This window comes from Filicampus tigris, chromosome 5 (genome assembly GCF_054856515.1).
Source record: "Filicampus tigris isolate MCC_2025a chromosome 5, RoL_Ftig_1.0, whole genome shotgun sequence".
Taxonomy (NCBI): Eukaryota; Metazoa; Chordata; class Actinopteri; order Syngnathiformes; family Syngnathidae; genus Filicampus; species Filicampus tigris.
The window spans coordinates 6,658,678-6,681,935 of NC_141221.1; the positions used below are offsets into that span (position 1 = coordinate 6,658,678).

Genomic DNA, 23,258 nt, shown 5'->3' on the forward strand with positions numbered 1-23,258 from the left:
TAGTTATTGCTGTGAAAGGTGGTGGCACCTGTCATGAGGTTCAGGCAGCAATTACTTTTTCACATAGGGTTGGATACGTTCGGATTTTTTTTCCCCTTTAGTAATTAAATGATCATTATTTTATCATTTATATTTTAAATGATTAATATTTTAAAATTATTTTATTTTATACATGGGTTGTATTTGCGAGATATTAAAATTAGTGTGATGACCTGAAACATTTAAGTGTGATACCGAAAAAAAAAAATGAAATCAGGAAGGTGGTACATAATTTTCCATGGAACTGTATATTGACGAATACAGTACAGTTATTTGCAAAGCAGTGCATTGTGCCTGACATGAATGACATTATAGCATCTTAACCACAGGTTTTAATTGAGGATGTAGTCTTTCTACAACATTTGAAAAGTTGAATGCAATAAAATAGAAGGCCAGGTACACATTTCTACAATCTCAGTACTATGACTGGACAGTCACCTGTTCTTGAGGAACAAAATGAGTACCGTACCGTGTCATCTCTATTTTTGTCACGCAGACGCAGATGGGGAGAACATGCAAACTCCATACAGGAAGGTAGATCAAAACATTAACAATGAAAATGTTTTATCAGCTGTTTCTTATCTATATGTATTCATATTTTTATTCATATTTTACACTTACATAATACATTCATTAAGAATTATTTTTATTTACAATTTTTTTTTTTCAATTGATGATGCGCTATATAAATAAAGTTGTACTGTATTGTATTGTATTGTAATGAGTTGAAATTGGTTGGTTGAATTGGCTCAGTTTCCTCTTCCACATTTTGACAAAATAAATAAGTAAATACATACAAATTTAAGTGGGATATAGCATTATTTGTTACCTCTTTTTGGGACGGAACAGCAGCAAAATATTAGGAACAACACATTTTCAAGTGATCTTAACATATTTTCACTTCACTCATAATACGTCCTACACCAGGACCATGAGTACATAAAAACTATAAATAATATGCAGTAACCCTAAATGTTTTGAAAACCAGTGATCCTCTTGATAACCATTATCATTAATGCTTGATTAACTACTAAAGTGTTGTGAAACGATGCTTTTGCACAGATATAAGCCCTGACATGCAGAAAGGGTCTGGACTCCGCATTGTGCAATAAGGTTCTACAACAAGATGCTGCTGAAGATGACTCAAGAAATCCGCACGGATATCCACTGGCTCATCCTCAACTGGTAACCACGGCAATCAGCCTTATGAGTTACGTTTCTCGGTGTCAATTTCAGACCTTCAACGCTTTTCATCTTTATTCAACCTTGAATACCGCTAATACAGAGTTTCCTGTATGACATTTTCAACCCCGATTTTGATATAAAACGCTATCATATTTATTTCACAAGAATTTATTAGCTGTGATGCATTTCCTGTTGACTTTACATTAAAGTGTTTTACAGTGGCGCATACAAACAACATTGGGGGGAAAGTGTCTCAGCATGAAGGTGGGTAAATAATTCCTGATCGGTGCTAAACAACTCCATAAAAAACAAACAAATGCAAATGCGCATTCATTAGGCTTGTTTGCAAATTTTTCATCCATAATTCAAAAACTCCTGGTTGCAGTTGATACTTGATGGTGGCCATTTACAGAGATCAGAGTGTTTTTTTATTTTTTATACTGTATATACGTACAGGGAGGGATGTTTTCTAGGCACTTTCTGAATGCACTAAAATAGTTTTTTTCTTCTTTTGCTTCTTTCCGCTCATGTGATCACGTTCGGGCCGCGGCGTCCCGTTCTCTCGTGGATGTTGGAGATCTTGAGTGCGATGGCGATGAGAGGACCCAGCACCACCTGCATTGAGCGACACACAGCGTGGGACCAAATTTGCCACTCGATATGGCTGCTCAGACAAATACATCTCGATAGTTCCTTTCGAGGTACTTGATCAGAAGTACTGACTTGTCTTGAGTTGGACACTTTTTAATATTGTATGTGTTTTTATGTTTACGAAGCTGGAAAAACACAATTTTTGCTACGTTATCTGCTTAAAGAAATCAACTAGTTGAAACATGACATTCTGATTAATATTGCGTTTGTGGAATTTGAGTTAAGCAGCAAAATCCACCCCTTTTTTGCCATCTCAGGGGGCGGCCATTTTGTCATTTCTGTCGACTGAAAATGACATCACAACTACTCAGGGCTCAGGTAACGACCAATCACAGCTCAGCTTCAGAAATCAGGTCAGCCGTGATTGGTCGTTACCTGGCCCGTGAGTAATTGTGATGTCATTTTCAGTCGACAGAAGTGACAAAATGGAAGCCGCCAGAAATGGCTAAAACCTGCCTCGCCATTATGCAGTTTTATGAGTATGGTTTAAAGTACACTGCCTATTCCAGCACCAATAACCAGCCCTTCTAATTGGTACACACTGTATAGAGTCACATGAAGGTTCACGCAGACATAATGACAATCACTATGAAGGCAGTTACTCACACAAACACACAAACAGTACCTGTGTCTCTCTGCTATGTCTCTCAGGGTCTCTCTCGAAGCTCTCTGCATAAATGCGGACGACGGCACCCATGCCACCGCCACTTCCGCTCATCCGAAACACCAAACGGGACGCGTCACTGAAGATGATTCTCAAACCCTGAAAAAACAAATTCTGTTAACTTTTATTGTCAGGTTTCTTCTTCTCTTTTCTGGTTTATCATTACCTTTCTTTGGTACAGTATTTTTAAATAAATGACAAAAGTGACTTAAAGGAGAAGGTCATCTTAGCTGGAGCCTATCCCATCTCATTCAGGTGAGATCGGGTATTCTGTAACCAGCCAGACAACTAGGTCACATACAAAAACAACAATTCATGCTCATTTTCACGCCTCCAATGTGCTGTGGTTACCGGAATATTTGGTAATAATATATAATATCTACTTTATGATAAATTTATTCATATTGTTGTAGTTGTTGTTGGTGGTGTTTTTTTTAGTTTTTTTTTTTACAATTGTAGTCAAAATAATTACAGTATAGACATTGGGTCTATAGAGAGGACTTCCAAACAAGCCGCAATGAATCGGATCACCTTCAATGTGAAAAAGCTACAAATATCCACTAGATGTCACTAGCAGCATGCATAACTGTGGGATTGCATACAACCGCATTACTATTACTGTAATGTGTCCTGTGCTCTACTCAAGAAGACAAATACATTATTCCACTGCGACGAATTCATGAAAACCACAATAGTGGCTCAATATACTGTAAATACACATCTTGTCCTTCAACTAATATGTTCTGAAAAAAAAGCAAGACAAGGGAATAATGAAAAAAAAAAATATATTTTGAAAAAAAAGATTAGATGGAGATTTCATGAACTCAATATTCCTCAACTCAATATTTTTGGGTATCTTTGACCTATCAAAATAGAAGCTATGGAAACAAAACGTTCAATTCCAAACTTATTTTAATGCGGCACCCAAGGCACTATTACACCAGGCTAAAGTTAGCTTGCTTTCAAAGAAGCTAACATAGCTAACTTGTAGAATTTCTGTGAAAGATGTAGAGGGCGGGCCGCACAATTAGGTTTTTACCGTGGATAGGGTTTGTAGATAGGACATCAAATCATCATTCAAGTCGGGGCTTCAAGTCCAGGTATGGGTTTGGATGTGTGTTGACATGGTGAACGCTAACAGTGGTAGTGAACCCCTTCATTCTTTCCTTCATTCCATTGTCCTTCTTTGCTTCCTTCCTTCCTTTATGTCTTCTGTCCTTCATTCATTTGTTTTCCTTTCATTTTTCCTTCCTCATCCCTTCATTGGCTCGTTCTTTATTTTTTTTTTATCTTTCTTGCTTCTTTCCTTCCTCTATTCATTTGTCCTTTCCTTGCTTCTTTCCTTCCACATTCCCCATTGTCAATTCCTTCTTTCCTTTCATCCTTCCTTTCATGCTATCCTATGGACAATTGCGAATATCCGGGCATTTCTGGTAATACCCACGATGCAAGGCGCCTTTGTCTGTGAAAACAACCCACCATATTGTCTTTCTTTTGGATGTGACTAGTATATAAAGCTAGCACAAAATCATAGTCTACAAGTTGTTGTGCGGTTGGATATCCCAACCATAACATAATGGAAACTAAATTATGCTTCCGTTACTGTGTGGACCGTGAACGTCAGAGAGAGGGTACAAAAGTAGTGAAGAGGGTGGGACTGGATGGTTCAGAATGAAGCTAACCATGACCGCAGTGCTTCGTGATGAGCACTTATTCAATGGTAGGACTCCCCTTGAGTGTGATAAAAATTGCACTTTTGCCTCTCCGTCAGATTGTTATAGTCATCAAACAACATTTCCTCACATTTTGAAATCAAAATAATCCTCACAAATCAAACGACAACGGCCAAAAATTCTATGTTTTTCAATGAGCGGAGAGTTTGTTTTCACCGATTTGACCGCCACCTTGCCATGTGACGTCATTTTGACGTAAGCTCGGAATTGTCCATTGCCTTCGTTTCATTCTTCCTCCACCCCTTCTTTTCTTTCTTACAATTCACGTTTCCTTCCTTCTAACTTTCCTTCATCCCTTCTTTCTCGCAAGCCTTCATTTAATAACACATCCTTCCTCCCTTTCTTCCTATCTTCAAGTCAATTCAAAAGGTGTATGCCCTACTTTTTCAGGCGTACCTGAAGTATTCGATTATTGTAGTCTCTGTCTCGCTGCATGGAATTGTACAACTTTAGTGCCAGGTTTTGACGTTCGGATAGTCAATCAAAAAGGTACAGTGTGTGTGTAAGCTTATGTACTGTATGTTTACGTGTGTGTGTTCTTGTCTCCTGGAGAGCGGGGGCGACAGCTGATATAATTCTGGCCTGGCAGGAATGTGTGCTACAATAACATACGCTAGGGGCAACCGGGCCCGGAGGGTTTACCGACGAGGTTAAAACCACATTTTGGAGATGAGGAGACCAAACTATAACCGTGGTAACACTTTGTTCTCATCAGCACAGTGATTGACGCTCTCCTCGCCACTCTATAAAACTGTCGCGCAAAGCGGCAGGGTGTTGGTATGCGTGTTTGCGCCAACTGCTAGTATGCACAAAGCAGACCATAGTGCGCGCGTGTGTGTGTCAAGCATGCGGCAGGGCGGGGGCAAGTGTCAGCGCCAGACGTTTTAGAAGAGCCCCAATGGGAGTCAGCTGGGAAAACTTCAGAAGGGGACGGGGGCGCATACAGGAAGTGCACACAGGCTTCTCTAGTGTGTGTGTGTGTGTGTGTGTGTGTGTGTGTGTGTGTGTCTTGTTTGTGTGTCTGTTTATGGTTTAAAATGGAAGATCCACCATCATATCCAAACATGGATCTCCTCAGATGAAGCAGGGTGTGGGTGGTCTGTCTCCAAACACAACAACGATGATGTATGAATGTAAGCAGGAAGAGCCAACCAACCTTACCATGACGACACATCTCGTTTTTGTAAGACTGAAATAAATGCACCTTCAACACAAATAAACACTCAAATTCAAGTTTTAGGGGGCTAGAAAAGTAGGCATTGAGACAAGCCTGTTAAATTCCAATTGCCACCCTGATCATTCACTCTTATTGTGAAGGGGTAAAATGATTACATAAATGGGAGCTTGCAGTTTTCTGACTACTAGCAAGATTTGAAGGTGGTCTCACTTCGAACCTCCCTGCCCCCACTATCAAAGGCATTTTCTATTACATGCCCCCGGCGTACCTGACAATTTGGTAACAGAAAGACCAAATCCATGGGAACTAAGTTGTGTCGCAAGTGGTGTAACGCGACTTTGGTGGATTTGATCAAGGCGCAGGCAGACAGATTCTGCGTTCTGCTGATACGTGTGGTGGAGATCATCGTATTTCATTTGAACTGCATGACATCAGCATGCATCAAACCCTCTGAATCATTGATCAATCAATTGAATGCATATTATTATGATTATGATCATATTTAGTATATTTTTAGAAGCACCCCGTACCACAGCACAAATGCTGCCGCTTCGAGTGGCTGGGAAACAAGTCAGCTGTGTTCGGTCTCACAACGGCGCAAACGGCCATTTCTAACTGCGCCTGTCTCTGAAAATGCGATATAACGATATTATATTTTTTTTGCATTAAAAAGTACATTACTCTCATTTTAAATTACATAATCTGCGCTCACCTGGTTTCTCGCCACCGTTCCGTCCACCGGGTCGATGTACTCAAAATTATCGGCCCGCTCAACATTGTACATGTGATCTCCTACAGCAAACTTCTGGCTGCTGAACGCTTTGTCCAAGATGACCGACTCCAGATCCCTCATCAGGTAGAAGGCAGCACGGGGCTCGAGGCCTTCATAGTCAAACCTGACACAAACACTCATAGGTGAGGATATTTTTTTTACTTCACATTTGACAAAAATCGCATATTTTTTTTCTTGCTTTATAGTACTGTATCTCGGGCTTTTTTTTCTCACATTCCAAAAACATTCGGTTCATTCAAGACTCTAAATTGTCCAGATGTACGAATGTGATAGTGAATGCTTGTTTGTCTATATTTGCTCTGTGATTGGCTGGCAGCCAGTCCAGGGTGTACCAGGATAGGCTCTAGCTCACTTGCAACCGTAATCGGGAAATGTGCAATACAAATGGATTGATGGACACATGGAAATACATAATTCACAGTCAATACGATGTTTTCCTTGATTGACATAGACAATACTACACGTACATACTGTAATGCAGTTGAATATCTACCGTGTATGACAAAGTACAACTTTTTTTTTTTTTCACCACAGTGCCACCTCGTGGATTTCCGAGCGCACCACCTGACCAACGCCACTGTTTATTGCCACGATCGCCGTCTTGTTTATGTGCACCTGGAGCTTTGCGCCGGCTAAGCAGAAGTGCGGGAACGCAAAAAGTCGCAGCAGCAACCGTCAACAGGAACATTAACTCTCGTTACTATCTGAGCCGCTCACTGTGGCGACGTTAAAATAAGAGCAACTGGGGAGGCCGACTGGAGTAGAAGGAGGAGGAGTGGACAAAGGTGAAGGCTGAGGAGTTATGTTTGGCTTCATCCATACAAGGGATGATGATTTGCAGTACAGTACAACGGACTCACTTGTGAGTTGCAAATGTGCAGTATTTCAAGACGTGATAACTCCAAATAAAGAAGCGGCCCCCGTGCTTACCTGCAGAAGTAGTTGCGTCCAAACTTGGCCCAGTGCTCTCGGACAATCTGCTCCACGCTTTGTTTTTTAGCGGCCATGATAGACAGCCACATCAGTACTGCCCACAAACCGTCTTTTTCACGAATGTGGTCCGAACCTGTTGAAGTAGAAACGCTTTGTTTAATTTGGTTTTAACTTCTTAAACTTGCCGCAGTTAAAAAGCATGTCGTTGGATTTCGGGACGCGAGCTAACGGTCCCAGCCCCTGCCTTTGGGCCACCCCCGGGATACCCGACGCGTTTACTTTGAAAAAATGTGAGTGTTCAAAGCATGCCCACGGCACCCGCATACCGCAACCAGGAATGATGGAATATGACCCCGGTTTTATTTTGTGGGTGTTCCCACCCGAACTGGGGCCATGATTGAGACAGGCGGCCGGGGGCATTCGTATTGCGCCGCTAGAGGTGAAATTCTTGGGCCGGCGCAAGACGGGCCAGGGCGGAAGCGTTTGCCAAGAATGTTTTCATAAAAAGAAGCTGGCACTTTGATTCTCAGCACTCGCATCAATGATGATCATCATGCTTCAGAAGACTGCCAAGAGCAGGGCTCAACAGGGATTTGAACCCAAGACTTTGCACACCCGAAGCGAGAATCATACCCCTAGACCAATGAGCCAATGACTTTATGTTATGATGCTCGGGTAAAAATACCTTTGACCATACTAAAGTACTGTGCACAAGTCCCAAAGAACCAGTTCAGATTGTCAAGAAGTGGCAGCTCATTGTCCTCCGGTTCACTGTATGCAGCCGAAATGTACGCACATGCCAACAATGAGCTAACACCCTTCAATGGGGAGCTATCAGGCTGCCTCACGTGGACAGCTGCACAGTTTCTGTTGTGAACACATTGACATTTTAACAAGAACCAATGTGTGAGCAACAGTTCCCTAAAAGGGCGTGGAGCAGAAAAGGACCAAATGAAAAAAAAAAGAAAAAAAAAGAGGCATCTCTCTTACACTTGGCATAACTCTCTCTCTCTCTCGTTGTTCCTAAGCGGCTGTGGCGGACATCTGTTGGGAAAGTGACAGTCGCCAGTGCCTTAATCCCAGTCTTGCTTGTCTGTCTCCCTTTGTCTGGGATCACATAATGCATCAGATCCTATTATCACATGACGACAACCCAATAGACCTCTTTCCAAATGGCCTTTCCGGTCAAAAGATGTACCGCAACGCATGATAATAATGATAAACAATACTTGTAAAGCTGCGGCGATAGCGAGTTCCTAAAGTGGCAAAGTCGTGTCCAGTTGAGATGATTTACTGCATAGCCCCCCCTTTGAGATTTTTGGCCTTAAAAGGATAGAAAAGATCCTCTGGGTGCTCCTTTCACTTCTCTCCTCCCAGCAGTCACGTTTGCTGTTTGTAAGACTTGCGGAGCCCTTGAATTTCCCCTGTATTCTCTCTAAGAAACAGAGTTGGAGGCAGGTAGACACAGTAAATGTGCTTGTGTGCCTCAGCGGGTCTTGTCTGCGTGTTGCAGTCATTCGAAGGGAGCTCCGGTCTCCTTTTATAGGAGAAGAATGGGGATTATTTACACATGCAGACAGGGTCACGGCCATCACATCTATTAGGCAGCAGTGAGGATGCACTCACCCGCCAGAGATTGACCATATGCTAAAGAGAAAGATTGAGAGGTAGAGTTATTTTGACCTTTTATTTGGCCTTCTTTTCAATCGCTAGTAAATAAATTGCACTAAAAGGCAAGAGCCTTGGAACATGTCGTAATAACCAGAATAAAGCAAAATACATGGACGCCCTTTGTAAAACTTCCCTGCCAAAATAAGCAGGGCTAGCAAATGTTAAGTGCTCAATGTGTCCTCAGGAAAAAAAACTTACTGATAAATTGTGTGAAAGTATAAGAATAAGGACTACATTCGGATGGACTACATTTTAGAAACTGGCAAGTGTACATGCACAAATCATAGCCGTCCAAAATATTGGGGATTACTCTTGAAAAAATAAGATCCACGTGCCACGTGCCATTACTTGACAAGGCATGTTCGACACACGCGAAAATTATATTTAGCTAGTTCAGGTTATTCTAAAATTGGGTCTTTTCTATACTAATTACCGATACTAAATTGCTTTTTGGACAAAATACAACATTTTTGTGTGAACAGGCTCCTATTTATGATAAATAATTTTAAATATTATCATAACCTGGTTTAAATAGAAATCAAAACAAAGCACGTATTTTAAAGCAATCACCAAAATATATCAGCTTTCAACAAATAATTATGACCTCACTTTTTGGAAAAATTCCACTAAATTCCTGTGAGAACAGATTTCTGTGTTTTATGATTACAACAGGGACACACTCCAAAATAAAGGTGAGTGCCGTCATAACACGCTGGGAGTTTTCAACTAACCCCGAAATGATGTCAATTTCCTCCAATTTCAAGTTATTATACTACTGAATGATTTCCTAATACTTCTTTACGAGAACAAGATCATAAGATCGGCGAAATTGTATCGTCTTAGCGAGAGTTATACCGAGGTTGTACCCGGTTTTTGCTTAAGTGAGTGCCAAGGAGATGCGGTACCTGTCCCGAAACTTTCCTCTCCACACAGGGAACAACGGCCGGAGTCCATCAGGTTCCCAAAGTACCTCCAACCGGTAGGAGTCTCGTACAGTGCCAGTTTCATGGATTTGGCGACCCTAAAAAGATCAAATAGAAAAGAAAAAAAAACCTCAAATAAACCTTTTTGAAGCACACATTATATCCCTCTTCTGGCAAGCGGCAGTCTTGGTAGTAAAAAGCTACCGTGAACTTTGAAATGAAGCAAAGCAAATGTTTCATGACGGGCCAACGGGTCCTCCACTTTAATAAGGCAAATGAACAAAGTGGGTGAACCTTTTAGTTCATGTCGGCTTTGAAAGTGAACCGTGGAGAGGAGATGAGCACTTGTGTGTATGTAACTGAGAGTGTATATTAATACTTTATTTCCACAAATAATGTTCCAGGATGTTTATTTTCTCAAATGCAGAAGGGGGCTTATTATATTTGGTGGAAGGCCTTGTTTTTTTTTTTTGTTTTTTTTTTAAATTAAAACCCATTTTGGAATAACAGCATGAGGTCATCTTTATTACTGCACAAGGAACTCATTGGAAAAATGCAGTATTCATTTGAGAGCCTGCTTATGTGCGTTGGTAGGTACTGTTGTTTTGGTTAGCAACAGAGTTCAAATGGACTCAGCAGTTAACTTTCGAAATGTTTGTGTGTGAACAATAGTGAACAGCAACTGACATCTCATTTGAGGGAACAGCAAAATAACAGCATCCCATGGAAAGATAAAGGTACAGAGGTCAAATAGGAATTGAGAAACTCAAACGTGCATCAACGGCGTATATGTACTGTATGTTAAAGGAATTTCATCTGGTTTTGGTGCGACGTAGGTGTAGGTGGTGATAATGCTAATTTCAAAGTGTGTGCCAGCTTCCACTCACAGGTTATTGTATCATTTGGCCCTAAAGCACGTGGAATAACAGCAAAAGCAAAAACCACATTTCTTTATTGATGCTTTTACGTGGATTTGCAATAACAGTATAATCCTACGACGTGACCAACAGAAATCTAAACCTTGTACTTGCATTATAATCACACAATCATCTGATCAGCAACCTTTGAAGCCCGCTCATCCCTATAATCATACTTAAGGATTTCTTGAGCTCACCTGACAAAAACGTCAACAGTTGGACTGTTAAGTCACCATCCAGGGACCGTTTAAGGTGGAAAGAACAGAAACCAGTATCATCAATGTACAATGTCAACTTAATTCGTGGCGTTCAGGAAAGTGACAAATATGACCAAAGCACTCTCACTGCAGGGTCTCCCGTGGAATTTGAGATTCAATATAAGGGTGGATATTCAGAGCATATCCATCCATGAATCATGCCAAACACAAATAAAGCCTCCCTGTGTGCCCAGTGCAGTTGTTTACACGAGGATGGGACAAATGACCAAATAAGAGTAAAACAATGTTGTCCTCGGGGACGTGGGAGCTACAACGGAAAGCCTGACATTCCACACTGAAAAAAAAAAAAAAAAGTTTCTCCCACGAGGTTTTGAGAGTCTAAAGAGAATGTTTACACCTAACACGAGAAAAACGTCCAGGTTATAAACGTCACCACAAACTGCTCAGTACATTCAAAGCAGTAACAAGTGGGGAGGGGGTGAAATATTATCAGCTTTTGGCCCTGACTTCATATTTTGCCAAACATAGCATCCAGTGACCCGGCTCCACTGACGAGAGCTCAGGCGAGATTTAAAAGCTTTGGTCTGGCATTCCGACAAAAAGCGCCGTATGCTGGAGCTTTACTTGGACTTGAAATGGGAGTTCTTCCTTGACTCAAACCCGGAAGCCTGATATTAAATAGTTGAGGAACACAACCCAGGTTGAGGTTTATTAGTAGTTTGTCAATGTGGCAAAGAGCTTTTTTTTAGTTTGATCACCACTTGGAGGGAATTGTTGACTTGAGTTTCATTCGTACAGTGGTACCTTGACTTACGAGGAGCCCGACTTGTGTGACGCATCGCCGAAACAAGGATTTACTATTTACAGCACCAAAAGGCGCAATAACCGAACAAGAGTCTACCTTGGGCCACAATGCAATGCTGGATTCTAGTTAAGGTAAGCCATTTTAAAGTAAAAAGAAAAACAATTCCAAACAATTAGGGAAGAGGGATTTGGGGTGTGACTCCGAGCTGTATTGTTCCTGGTCTCTGTTTTTGTCAAATAAATTTCCTCCGAAAATGAGACTCTGGAGTGACTTATTTGTTTCGTTTTTTTCTTATTCATAAAGCATTTTTTTGAACTGGTGCGACTTATGCCGCAGCGTCCAGAGTGAAGGGGTCTCAACAAACTTTAGCATGTGTGTTTATTTTTGACTTTTCTACTCACGTTTCCTCAAGCAACCCACAAATTTGCACTGAATCATCATAGACAGTAAAAGGATATCTAATCATATAAAAATGATGTGTGTCTATGAAGAATTTTGGTCCACTCGGTGTGGCAAATGCAAAACTGTGATTCTCCCCATTCCCCATTCACTTTTATAGAACAATTTTACTGGCCCTAACTTTAGCGATGACACCCATTCACTAAGTGCCCCCTGCTCTACTCTTCCCTCACATAACACATCATATTTATAGGCTGAGTAAAACTGTGTATAGTATCTGTGCATGTGAGTGTGTGTGTGTGGGGGGGAGGGGTTTACATGATCACAAATTTATAGTGAGGTCAGTCGTCATCTGAGAGTGTCATCCCTGAAATAACACGTCATAACACTCACTAAGCAAAGTGGTTGTGTATGTGGGGGTGGGGGGGTGGGGGGGCGTGTTTTTTGCGGTACCTGTCGAGCGCAGCACTGGTGGCCATACTCCTGGCGAAGCCCTTGACTCCCAGCTGTCGGAAGTAGGGCACGGAGGAGAGGTTGGCGGCCATGATGGCGACAGAGTCCGACGGGTTCACGAAGAAGGCGTTCTCCCCGAGGATCATGTAGCGGTCCTGATAGAAAGAGCGCAAAAGCGAAAGACCAACAATGATAGCATATCACAGCAAAACATATTATATTCCACCGCCTGAGTAAAGTTGAGGTACAGCCTCACCACTCGATTGCAGGGCAAATAAAGGCAAACCATTCACATACACATATGGACAATTACAATGACTGGAATGCGGAAGGAAGGAGTCTGCGGGACTATTTTATACAACAAGTCGAGAATTCAACCCAGAGCCTCAAAATTGTGAGGCAGGGTTATTATTATTATTATGTGCATGTGCCGATGCAGTGCAGTATGTTCAGTGTCTGCTAAGAGTTGGGCGAGATAAAGATGACAGTATTACATAACTTCTTTCAAACACCCTCAATAATCACTGTGAAGGTTTTGATCCTGATGAGAGCTCATATGACATAACTCCCCTGATGATAAGATCATTTATTCAGGAAATGGTGCGCTGTATTATGACAATTGGATGACTTGTTGGAAAATTTGAGCTACTTATTGTGTTTTTTATGGCCCCAGTAATTCCGTTGCTTTTTCTGAGCTATTCACTAGTCATGTTCTTTTTTAAAGAAAAGAAAACAAGCCCCTCTTTCCCTATGTACTGAGAAATGCAACCTCTGTATATTTTCTCAAGCATCTAAAACACTTTTTTTTTAAAAAACATTCAATGTGGCTCTTGACCTCTAATACCAGGGTTCACATTTGTCATATTTATACAGATTTTATCATGTGTCTCTGTCTCTCATGACAATAAATAAATAGCACTAACACAACATTCTTTATAGAAATCCATCAGTAAGTGAAAGATTTACAATACCGGTAACTATCCTTCTCTCTCACACAAGCCATGTGACCTCCTACAAATAAGTATTTGGTAGAAGACAACTATCATACATCCTTCCGAGCATTCTGCATTTTTTTTGATAATATAACATTATGTTGTAGCGACTTTTGGCTTGTCCTACCAGCAGTCACCACAGCGAGTCACTCACATCATGTATTCGGCATCGTTTTTAGACAGCACGCCCTCCCTGACAGAACCCAACCATCTTTTATCCAGGTTTGGCAGTGGCAGGGTATTTGGGGCACTGACCAAGTATTGAACCTGTATCATCTGCACAAAAAGCAGCCATATTTACCACTAAACTAGCAGTGTCCCCCATTACAGTCCTACTACATAGTATGTACCAGTGTTAAAAGGTCAACACAAAGCAGGATTATTTCTATTTATTCATTTATTTTAATTTTTGGGGGGCAAAATTGGGCAAAAAAACCCCAACATGTGACCATGAAGATGCTGTGTGGACTCTTAGAAAAACTTGACTAAAACTCCAAAACAGTCACTCCTAATCGCTCTTTTAACACGAGTAAAGCAAGTCTTTTCAACCACTTTGTTCCTTAAGAGGTGCCAGTGAGCGTAGTGCCAAACAGCTGTGATAGTACCCGCTATCTTTCCACAGGGCTTATCACCCTCTATACAGCAAACGCAAGCCGTTAGCATTTAGCAGCTAGGCGAGCCTATGGAGAATCTCACCCCGTCTGCGTCAAAGGCAGCGCCCAAGCCAAAGTCGCCTCCTTTCATGGAATCCACCAGCGAAGAGGCATACGTCAGGTTCGGCTCGGGGGGCCGGCCCCCGAAGTCCTCCATCGGGACGCAGTTGACGGCGGAGTTAGCGGGGGCCCCAAGCTCATCGCATAGGATTCTACGGACATAAGGGCCCATCACTGTAACAGCAGAGGAGATGCCATTAATACTGACAAGATGCTCAATAGGCTTTCACAACAAGATGATGACGCTCTCACCTCCGTTCATAGCGTCGACGCATATCTTCAGCTGCTCCGGTCCTGTCAGGAGACTTTTGATGGCGCTGAAGTCGAAGATGTTTCGCAGCAGTTGGAGGTAGACCTCCACAGAGTCCACAATCTCAACTGGAAACAGTAACATTTTATACAGGGGAAAACATCGTTACACAGCACAAAATGGCATGCGCAGTTAGCCGTGTACTTAGTTATTTGCATTGAATTACTTCATACTTATGGCCTAGAAGTGTTTTCCTTACGACTATTTACTCTAAGTATGACTTTATTATTGTGTTAGCGTTGGTTAGCGTCGCGTTCCTTAGTAGAAATTCAGGTAAGGTCACCACCGTAGAAACGGAACGTCATCGTAAACGGAGGGACCTTTTTTGTTCAAAGGCCACATTTGAGTTTTAAAATGTACAGACGGGCTAGGTCATTACTAAATGAGTTGTAAGGACAAAAGAGTTCAAATGCTTATGTAAAATATGTAAAATAGTTCATTTTAATAATTGAGTAGTTGAAGAGTTTGTGATGAGTTTTTACATGTGATTTTTAAATCAATTTCACTATAATTAATAATTAATCATTTTTTCTTGCTTTCTAAAAATATTTTAAAATGACTTCGGCAATTATGCTATGTGGCCGACGATATATTGAGAGAGAGCAAGAGCAATGGGTATAAATTAAGATGCGTTGTATTGTATATTGTATAACACAAAAATATTTTGTGTACCTCGAAAAGGTTTGAACTTGTTTTCGAGGTCAAAGTCTTGTCGTCCCAGTCTGGAGAGATCGATGCGGAGGTCAGGGCAGATGGCGTACTCTTCAAGAGTGCGGCTCACCTGATGGATCCTTTCCATCACCGTGTCTGGAGATGGGCCTATCGCACAAAACCAAAACCGACCAAGGAGCAAACGTGCTTAGAGAGGAAGTCTACCCCCAAATTTTCTTTGCAATAATATGTTCTATGCGCCCCCACTAGTCTAAACACGTCATTCTGATTAATATCGCGTTTGTGGAATATGAGTTAAGCAGCTAAATCCAACTGTTTTTATCCATCCCAGTATTTGTATTCCACAAACACAATATTAATCAGAATGTCAAGTTTTGACTAGTGGGGCCGCATCGAAAATATTATTGAAAAGAAAATTTTGGCGTTGACTTCCCCTCTAAAAGAACGAGAGTCTAAACAAGAGGCTACTCAACTCCCCTTATTCCTTCCTCACCTCCGTTAGCCACATTAAACTTGACACCAAAGTCTCCTCCGGGGCCTCCAGGGTTGTGACTGGCTGTGAGGATGATCCCACCGATGGCTTTGATTTTCCTGATGATGCAGGAGACAGCAGGCGTGGACAGGAGGCCATTGTGGCCAATGACCAGGCGACCGATCTGCACATCAGAGGCACAGGACTCACAAGATGTTTCCCCAATCAACCACCTCACAGACAACAAATACTGGGGCTTATACTTCAGAACAGATAAGGCCTAATCTGAGAAATTCACTGCTGTAGATGGCAGGAGCACAAAGTCACACAGACGTGCTTCAATTCAATAAAATACACATGAAGTTTGCCATTTAACCACTACTAAAAACTGTTTCCTACGTTTTAAAACAAAAACTCGTTGTGGAGCCATTAATTAGACTGTTTCATATAGTCAACAGTAGAGCTGAGCACGAATTGGTGTTGATTCAAATTGGGAGTTGAGTGGGCGTGCATAAGCGATCAACAATCAGAAATTTCCGACTCAGTTCAGAACAAATCTTAGCATATCATTCATCTACTTACTTTTCATTCTGACATTCTGGCATGAGCTCCAATTGCTGTCACGCCGCAATTACTTAAGTAAAAATCAAAATATATAACAGGTTTTAGCATAACTGACGCTTTTGACTTACTGTGCATAGCTTCTGCGAGTGTGCAATTTAGTTCCACTGAAGGACGCTTCCTTGAAAGGTATACCGTACATAATGAGAGTTTGCTTGCTAACTGCTAGCTATACGGAGGCAGACTGTCCCAGCTAGCGAAGATTTATGGCACCGAAAACAAACCCAGGTTCTACGTTTGCCCACGATGGCGAAGGATCCTGGTTAAAGTAACACAACTAAAAAGAACAACTTTTCCAGAGGTAGAAGCGGCAGCGGAAACGGACCCGCGTACTCTCTGGTTTAATAGGTAGTTTTCAAATTAGTAAATGACAGGCGCTTTGAAAGCCGTATGGTACAGATAAAGCGCTATATAAAGTAAGTGTACTCCATTTACCATTTTGATCAAATTTCATTTGGTAGAGTCTAGAGTAGACGATCTTCATTTTGGAAAAGTACAATACTACTACTACTAGTACTACTATTAATAATAATAATAATAATGAGCTCTACCACATATTAAAAGTTTAGCTTTTCCTCGTGTCACTGACCACAGGAACTAAAAAGTAGACAGCCCACTTTGAAAAGCCAAATCTCTGTGCCAAGTGGAGCCCAAATAACATAACAGAGGGAGCCACTCTCTCTATTTATAATTGTCTGCTGCTTATAACCCGGTAACGGCATCAACATCCCATAATAGGCGTGTCCTCACCAAAGGGGCATTTATGCTCCTTAGCGTGCATAGTGCGTATGCTAAAGGATGATATGCGGGACTGTGTTGGGACCATCTTGAGTCCAGTTCAAATCAAGAGCCTGACTGGTGTGTGTGTGAGAGAGAGAGACAGAGAGAGAGAGTGAGAGAGAGAGAGAGAGAGAGAAAGAGAGGGGTGGAGAGGGAGAAAGAGAGAGAGAGAAAGAGAGGGGTGGAGAGGAACCAACATAAGACCGGAAAATAGAGCAGGATGGATGGAAGCGCTGATAAGACTGATACTCAGAGACATTTGGCTGCAAAACAAAATCAGATTCCCTTCAGATGTTCCCTTGGAAGCGTTCCAAAGCAATTATGAAGATGTCAGAGCGGCGCTATGGGGATTTTCTTGCTCACTTCCAGCTTTCATTCTTTGGAGAGCTGTCAAATTTCCTCGTGTTAACACAAATAATTACTTAATCGGATCCTTTCCGTGTGTCAAAAGTGGTGCAGCAGCCGTGGTTGTAACACCCGAGTCGGATTATCAAGCAACGGACTCGGGCTATACCCATTTTGCAGCTGCTCTCTGCTCTAATTTAAATGCAGTGCTACCGCGATTTAGGAGTGAACCAACTTGCAAGTCTTTTGAAATACAAGCCATCACTGCCTATCTTTTCCCTTGTGTCTGAAGCAATGTTTTTTTTTTTTTTAATCCACCGCTAGAAAGCGGTACAAAATTTCATATCAAGCAGGAATTCTTCTAAAAAAAGGCAAACATCCTTGCTTCAAGTTGACCCTCCCAAATGAAGTTTACTCTAAAACTAAACATAAAACAAAGACAAATAACACGTAGTGGATTCAACCAAACCACTTAACTTTGCCTCACAAAAGTGCACTATACCTAAATGCTAACAAACAATGAAAAACACAATAGATGTGCTAACGAAACTAGCATCAATGTCGCAGGAGTTATAAACTTTTAAACAATTCATATTTGAACACAAAAGGTGCAGCAACACATGCAGTCAGAGCATGTTACAAAACAATCATACATTCACTGCTCATCTCTGCAACGTTTCTTAAATAAAAGCATGAAACCATGATGCAAAACAATTTGACCGCCCCCTCCCATACTCACCCCATTGGCTGCCGCCATCTGGACGATCACCTCGATGGCCCCGCGGCTAAGGTAGCGTCCGTCGCTGCCCACCACCATGGTGCAGCCCTGCCGGTCCCGGAGGTCCATAGAAGACAGGACGCTCTGGATGTAGTTCTGCAGGTAGTTCTTCTTCCCCTCGAAGACGGCCGTCTTCCTCCGAAGCCCGTTGGTACCGGGCCGCTGGTCGTCGAAGGGGGTGGTTTGGACCGTCACCACCGGGATGGGGCTCGTCTCCATCGTCGAAGCGGGAGAGGGTCCAACAAGAAAAAACAACCGGAGAAGGTGGCTTGTTTGTGGGGAGAGCGCTAGGCACGGAGACGTCCTCACCGGAGAGCTGCTACATCCCTCGGAACAGAGTCAGTGTGACAGACAGCTCCCCTCTCTTCCTAATAAGCATGAGCAACTGACACTGGAGGGGGAAAAAGAGCCCTGGGAGGGTCCACAGTACAAATAAAAATAGACTCTGACTGATGGCACTGCACAGTTGGGACTGTACCAAATAACACGGAATAAAAACACTATTATAGTTAAATACTCATTAATATACACAGCCTGCAGTATGTAAGTGCACAGTTGTGATATCAACCTTACTTGTTTAGAGTTTTTGATCAAGCCTTGCATGTTAATTACTTTGACATACTTTTAAACATGCACTTTGATATTAGCATGTAACCGAATACTTTAATTTAGTGCTTTGCCTTCAATAAAAAAAAATAAATAAAAGTTGCTCAGCGACAGTTGATCAATGACGGCCTCTTGTGGCAGAACGAAGAAATTACTTCACTTACGCACTAGTGACTACCGCATGTGAAAGCACCTTTTCATAATGCAGATGATGACATTCATTTTGCTGACATTATAATTGTATATTAGTGAATTTAGAGCATAGGTAGAGAGGTTGATTGGTTTGATGGATAATAGATACAGTTTCGATAGAGTGGTCGATGGATGGATGAATGGCGGTCATGCACTTCAAAGACAAGAAAGACACATGACATGACAGATTTTGAGACGCAAAATATTCCCCATCCATGCTCAATATGAGCAATATGCAAGTTAATAAAATAGAAAAAACATGTTGTCCTGATAACTTTTTATTGTTCCAATGACAAATTATTAAAAACGGGTATTGTACATAATTGACAGAAAAAAAACATGTTTACTGTTTTAATTTTTGTATTCAAGTACATTTCAGTCTCTTTCCTTTTTTTTTTTCTTACTTTTACTCAGGTAAAGAACTAGTAGCCGTACTTCAGATAACTAGAGTAGCCAGAGTGTGGCTACTTTTGACACCTCTACAAACAGACGTAACATACATAACAAAGCAACACAAAACTGTATTTTCACAGCTACAATATTTATTTGGAGGGGATCATTATAAACACAACAGTCCTCAATCAGCACATTGCTGGAATATTAACCCTTTTAGTACCCGATCAACCAATTGGTTTGAGCACATTAAGATAGTAAATAATCTGTTTTAAGGACTATAGATGCCAGCTCAACTGTTTGTAGATAGACAATTGTTATTGCAGCACTGGAATAAATACAGTAGAAATAGCCATTCATTCATCTTTTCTGCAACATGTCCATGCATTGAGAAAACAACAATGAAATAATTACAACACCATTCAAAATTACAGTGAATCTCAGGTTCTCAAACCTTTGATATGTTTAAAAGTTAAATTTTCCTTCCCTATTTTTCCATTAGGCTCCCCCGAAACATTTATTCATTTTTGTTATAACTACCCGAAAGAAATTTTAATGCAAACTTTTTGCATTGCTTCTTCAATGGTTAATGCACAGATCATTGGATCTTACAGTACCTGAGCCAGTGATTCTCAGTGTAACGCGGGCTCCCCCCAGCGGTACGTAAAAGACATACAGTATTAGTACAGTTGAGTTGCAATTAATTTCAAGTATACGTTTGGATTTAAACTTGAAGAACTGTTTATTTTTCAAATTTTCTTTTCATTTTTTTTCATTTTTAACTAATTTGTGCTGTACATTGTTAATTGGGCCATTTTTCAAGTACACGTTTTTTAGTTTTGTTTCACACTGTTAATGTTCAAACTGTGCATAATGTTACAGTGGTTTACAATGATATTAAATAATGCACTACTAGTCTAATGTTTTGAAACAATTTCATGTTTTTTCACATTAAGTATCTCAAAACTTTTGAAAAGGTGGTGTACTTCCAGTTGGCCAAGCAACGGTACATGGAGAGCAAATATTTTTTAGGTGGTACTTCAAAAAGTTACAGAAGCATTGTTTTGAACGATGTAGGAATTCCCTCGAGATTTTGTCAACATAAATATCATGCAGTCCAAATATTTCTTTAAGAAATGCGCAACATGTGTCTTAAATAAGGACACAATTAAAAAACGTAAAAACAACAACAACAACAACAACATATCAGCATCATAATGATATTAACAACACCTCAGCAGTGTGGATATGAACGACTTAGTTGTTCACTTATGAAAGGGGCACCACTCAGCATGACAGAGGGTCCAAAATGAGTTCTACGGTTCTGCAGGAGTGTGGGGACGAAGCAGGCCATATGGTTCGACATTAAACGTCGGTGAGCGAGGGGGTTCTGATGCGGACCTCCGTTGGTGGGAGCTGGTTTACTCATGATAGAGTCTATGCTGAAGGAGCACTTGGCCCGCGTGGGTTCGATGGTTTCTGCAGTTCTGAAGTCTTTGGGTCCAATGCACTCGCTCCGAGATTGCGGTAAAAACTGATAGGACGAGAGAGGCATCATGACGCCCTCTTGCAGCGGCGCATAGCGCACGGCGACCGGATTGACGTGACCCTGCACCGGGTACGGTTGCCCGAGAGGCCGGCAGTAGAAGACGAGTCCATCCTTCCCAAACTCGGGCTGATTCCTCTTGAACCGCTTCCTACGTCTCAGGAAGCTGCCATTGTCGAACATGTCCTCCGATGCCGGGTCCAGGGACCAGTAGTTGCCCTTGCCGGGGTTTCCCGGTTCCCTGGGGATCTTGATGAAGCAGTCGTTGAGGGACAGGTTGTGCCGGATGGAGTTCTGCCAAGCTGGGAACTTGTCCCGGTAGTAGGGGAACTTGTTGCTGATGAAGTCGCAGATGCCGCTCAGGGTGAGCTTCTTCGTGGGGCTCTGCAGGATGGCCATGGTGATGAGGGCGATGTAGGAGTAAGGGGGCTTCACCAGGGTCCCACCACCGGCTTTCCCGGAGCAGAAGCCGCTCTCGCTCTCCGCGGAGGAGTCCGGCCCCGATGAGTCCAATTCGGCCCCGGAGCAACACGAGGGTTCGGGCTCATCCTCGCCCACGATGTTGATCTCGTTCTCCGCTAGAGGCAACACGGCGTGAGGGGAAGATTCGTATTCACCGGAAAGTGTCATGGCAAAGTTCACAAACGATGAAAATCCCCCCAACCCCCAAAAAATGAAGCACGGCGCGCCGTGCGTAGAAAAACAACGACCCAAACCACTCGTGCGTAAAATGTGCTCGTCCACTTCTGCTGTCAGTGCTGTGACCTGGGGAAAGAAGCTTTATAAGTTGGGAGGCTTTTGCCCAGCAGGGTAGACCCACCCGGGGTGTGTGTGCGTGTGTGTGTGGGTGTGTGTGTGTATGTGTGTGTTGCGCGTGTGTGAGTGTGTGTGTGTGTGGACCTATCACAAGATCCCCCACCACAGCGGGGGCCAAAGGAGGAGATCGAACAGGTGGGGGAGTTATACTCATGCACACGTTAGGCAATATTTACAGTATGTCTCTATGCATTTCCGAATGGGACTTGTCTGAGCATTGGTACAGTTAAGTTGTAGATTTGAAGCTTAATTCATTTAAAGCTTAATTCATGAGCATTATTGAATATAGCAGGAACTAACGATCCCCTGTGATGTTAGTTACTTTTTTATGTATCATTGCCATTATTATGTAGCGATGTCGATAATTCACACAAGCAAGAAATGTACAGCATATTAAACCAATCTAAATAGCTATCTATATTATACAGCTCCATATAGGGTATGTGCAGTCTCGCATCAAACAAAAGATTACATTACATTTATATTTTATGATTTCCTATTTCAAAAATTCATCAGCAAAGTTGGTAGATGGGAGGGGAGTGTTCGTGGGATGTTCAGTGTTGTGAAACGGTGTAACACCACGCCTTGCGATAAGCAAGTGTTTCCATTTCGGGGCGGCATGGATAAGTGGTAGAGTGGTCGTTTCTCAACCCGGAGGTTGTTGAGTTCGATTCCCGGCCGTTGTGACCATGTCGAAGTATCCTTGAGCAAGATACTGAACCCCCAGTTGCTCCTGATGCTGCGTCATCAGTAGGTAGATGAGGTACAGTGTGAAGCGCTTTGAGTACCAAATGTAGAAAAGCGCCATACAAGTGACAGCCCATTTACCATTTTGGTGGATCCCCCCCCCCCACACACCCTTCCACTCCCCCGCGGGTTCGTTTAGATTGCCACCTCGGGATGCCCGCGGGGGGGCGTGGCCATGAAAATGGCCGTGGTGGGACGTCCCGTCGGGCACTGCAGAAAAGAGCCAATAGCCGCTCTTAACGAGGCCAATCAGCATCAGAATCGAGTAGGAAACTGCCCCAGCTGCACAGTGCCGTTCGGCTCAACCTATGCAAGGTCTCGGGGCGTGGGGGGATTTACGACCCGGCCTTGAATAAAGCAGGAGACATCATCAAAGCAAAGTGAGCGGATATGTGCTTAAAAACAAAACACAAACAAAAACCAAATCTCCATTGCAAATGAGCGGAGCTGGGAAAACTCCACCCGCTTCCTCACCTGACCTGTGCGCACGTGTGTGTGTGTGTGTGCGCGTGTATGTGTGTGTGCGCGGGTGCGAGAAGGAGGCTAATGGTCCTCACATGACAGCAGCACAACAGCTTTAAACCGCACCAAATGTCAAGTATGGCGTATACAGACTTAATTTATGGTGAAAGCAGCAACGCGTCAGCACAAACCTGTTAATCATTTAAGCGCATGTTCTTGATGAAAGGAAAAGAAGAACAAGTTGACTTTTGC

At 42.3% G+C, this 23,258-nt stretch overlaps 2 protein-coding genes across 2 annotated transcripts; both read right to left on the reverse strand.

Annotated features, from left to right (window-relative positions):
* Positions 1-1,376: 1,376 nt before the first annotated feature.
* Positions 1,377-18,606, reverse strand: pgm5 (phosphoglucomutase 5). Its single transcript, XM_086031102.1, has 11 exons — positions 18,206-18,606; positions 15,742-15,904; positions 15,249-15,395; positions 14,519-14,644; positions 14,250-14,440; positions 12,562-12,716; positions 9,752-9,867; positions 7,173-7,308; positions 6,162-6,345; positions 2,501-2,638; positions 1,377-1,839 (listed from the first exon to the last, which is right to left on the reverse strand). Exons 1-11 carry the CDS (start codon positions 18,461-18,463, stop codon positions 1,750-1,752), a joined length of 1,704 nt encoding a protein of 567 aa, XP_085887228.1. The 5' UTR covers positions 18,464-18,606; the 3' UTR covers positions 1,377-1,749.
* A 1,615-nt stretch (positions 18,607-20,221) lies between these two features.
* foxd5 (forkhead box D5) lies at positions 20,222-21,814 on the reverse strand. Its single transcript, XM_086031103.1, has one exon. The coding sequence runs from the start codon at positions 21,609-21,611 to the stop codon at positions 20,670-20,672; it is 942 nt and encodes a 313-aa protein (XP_085887229.1). The 5' UTR covers positions 21,612-21,814; the 3' UTR covers positions 20,222-20,669.
* Between the last annotated feature and the right edge of the window lie 1,444 nt (positions 21,815-23,258).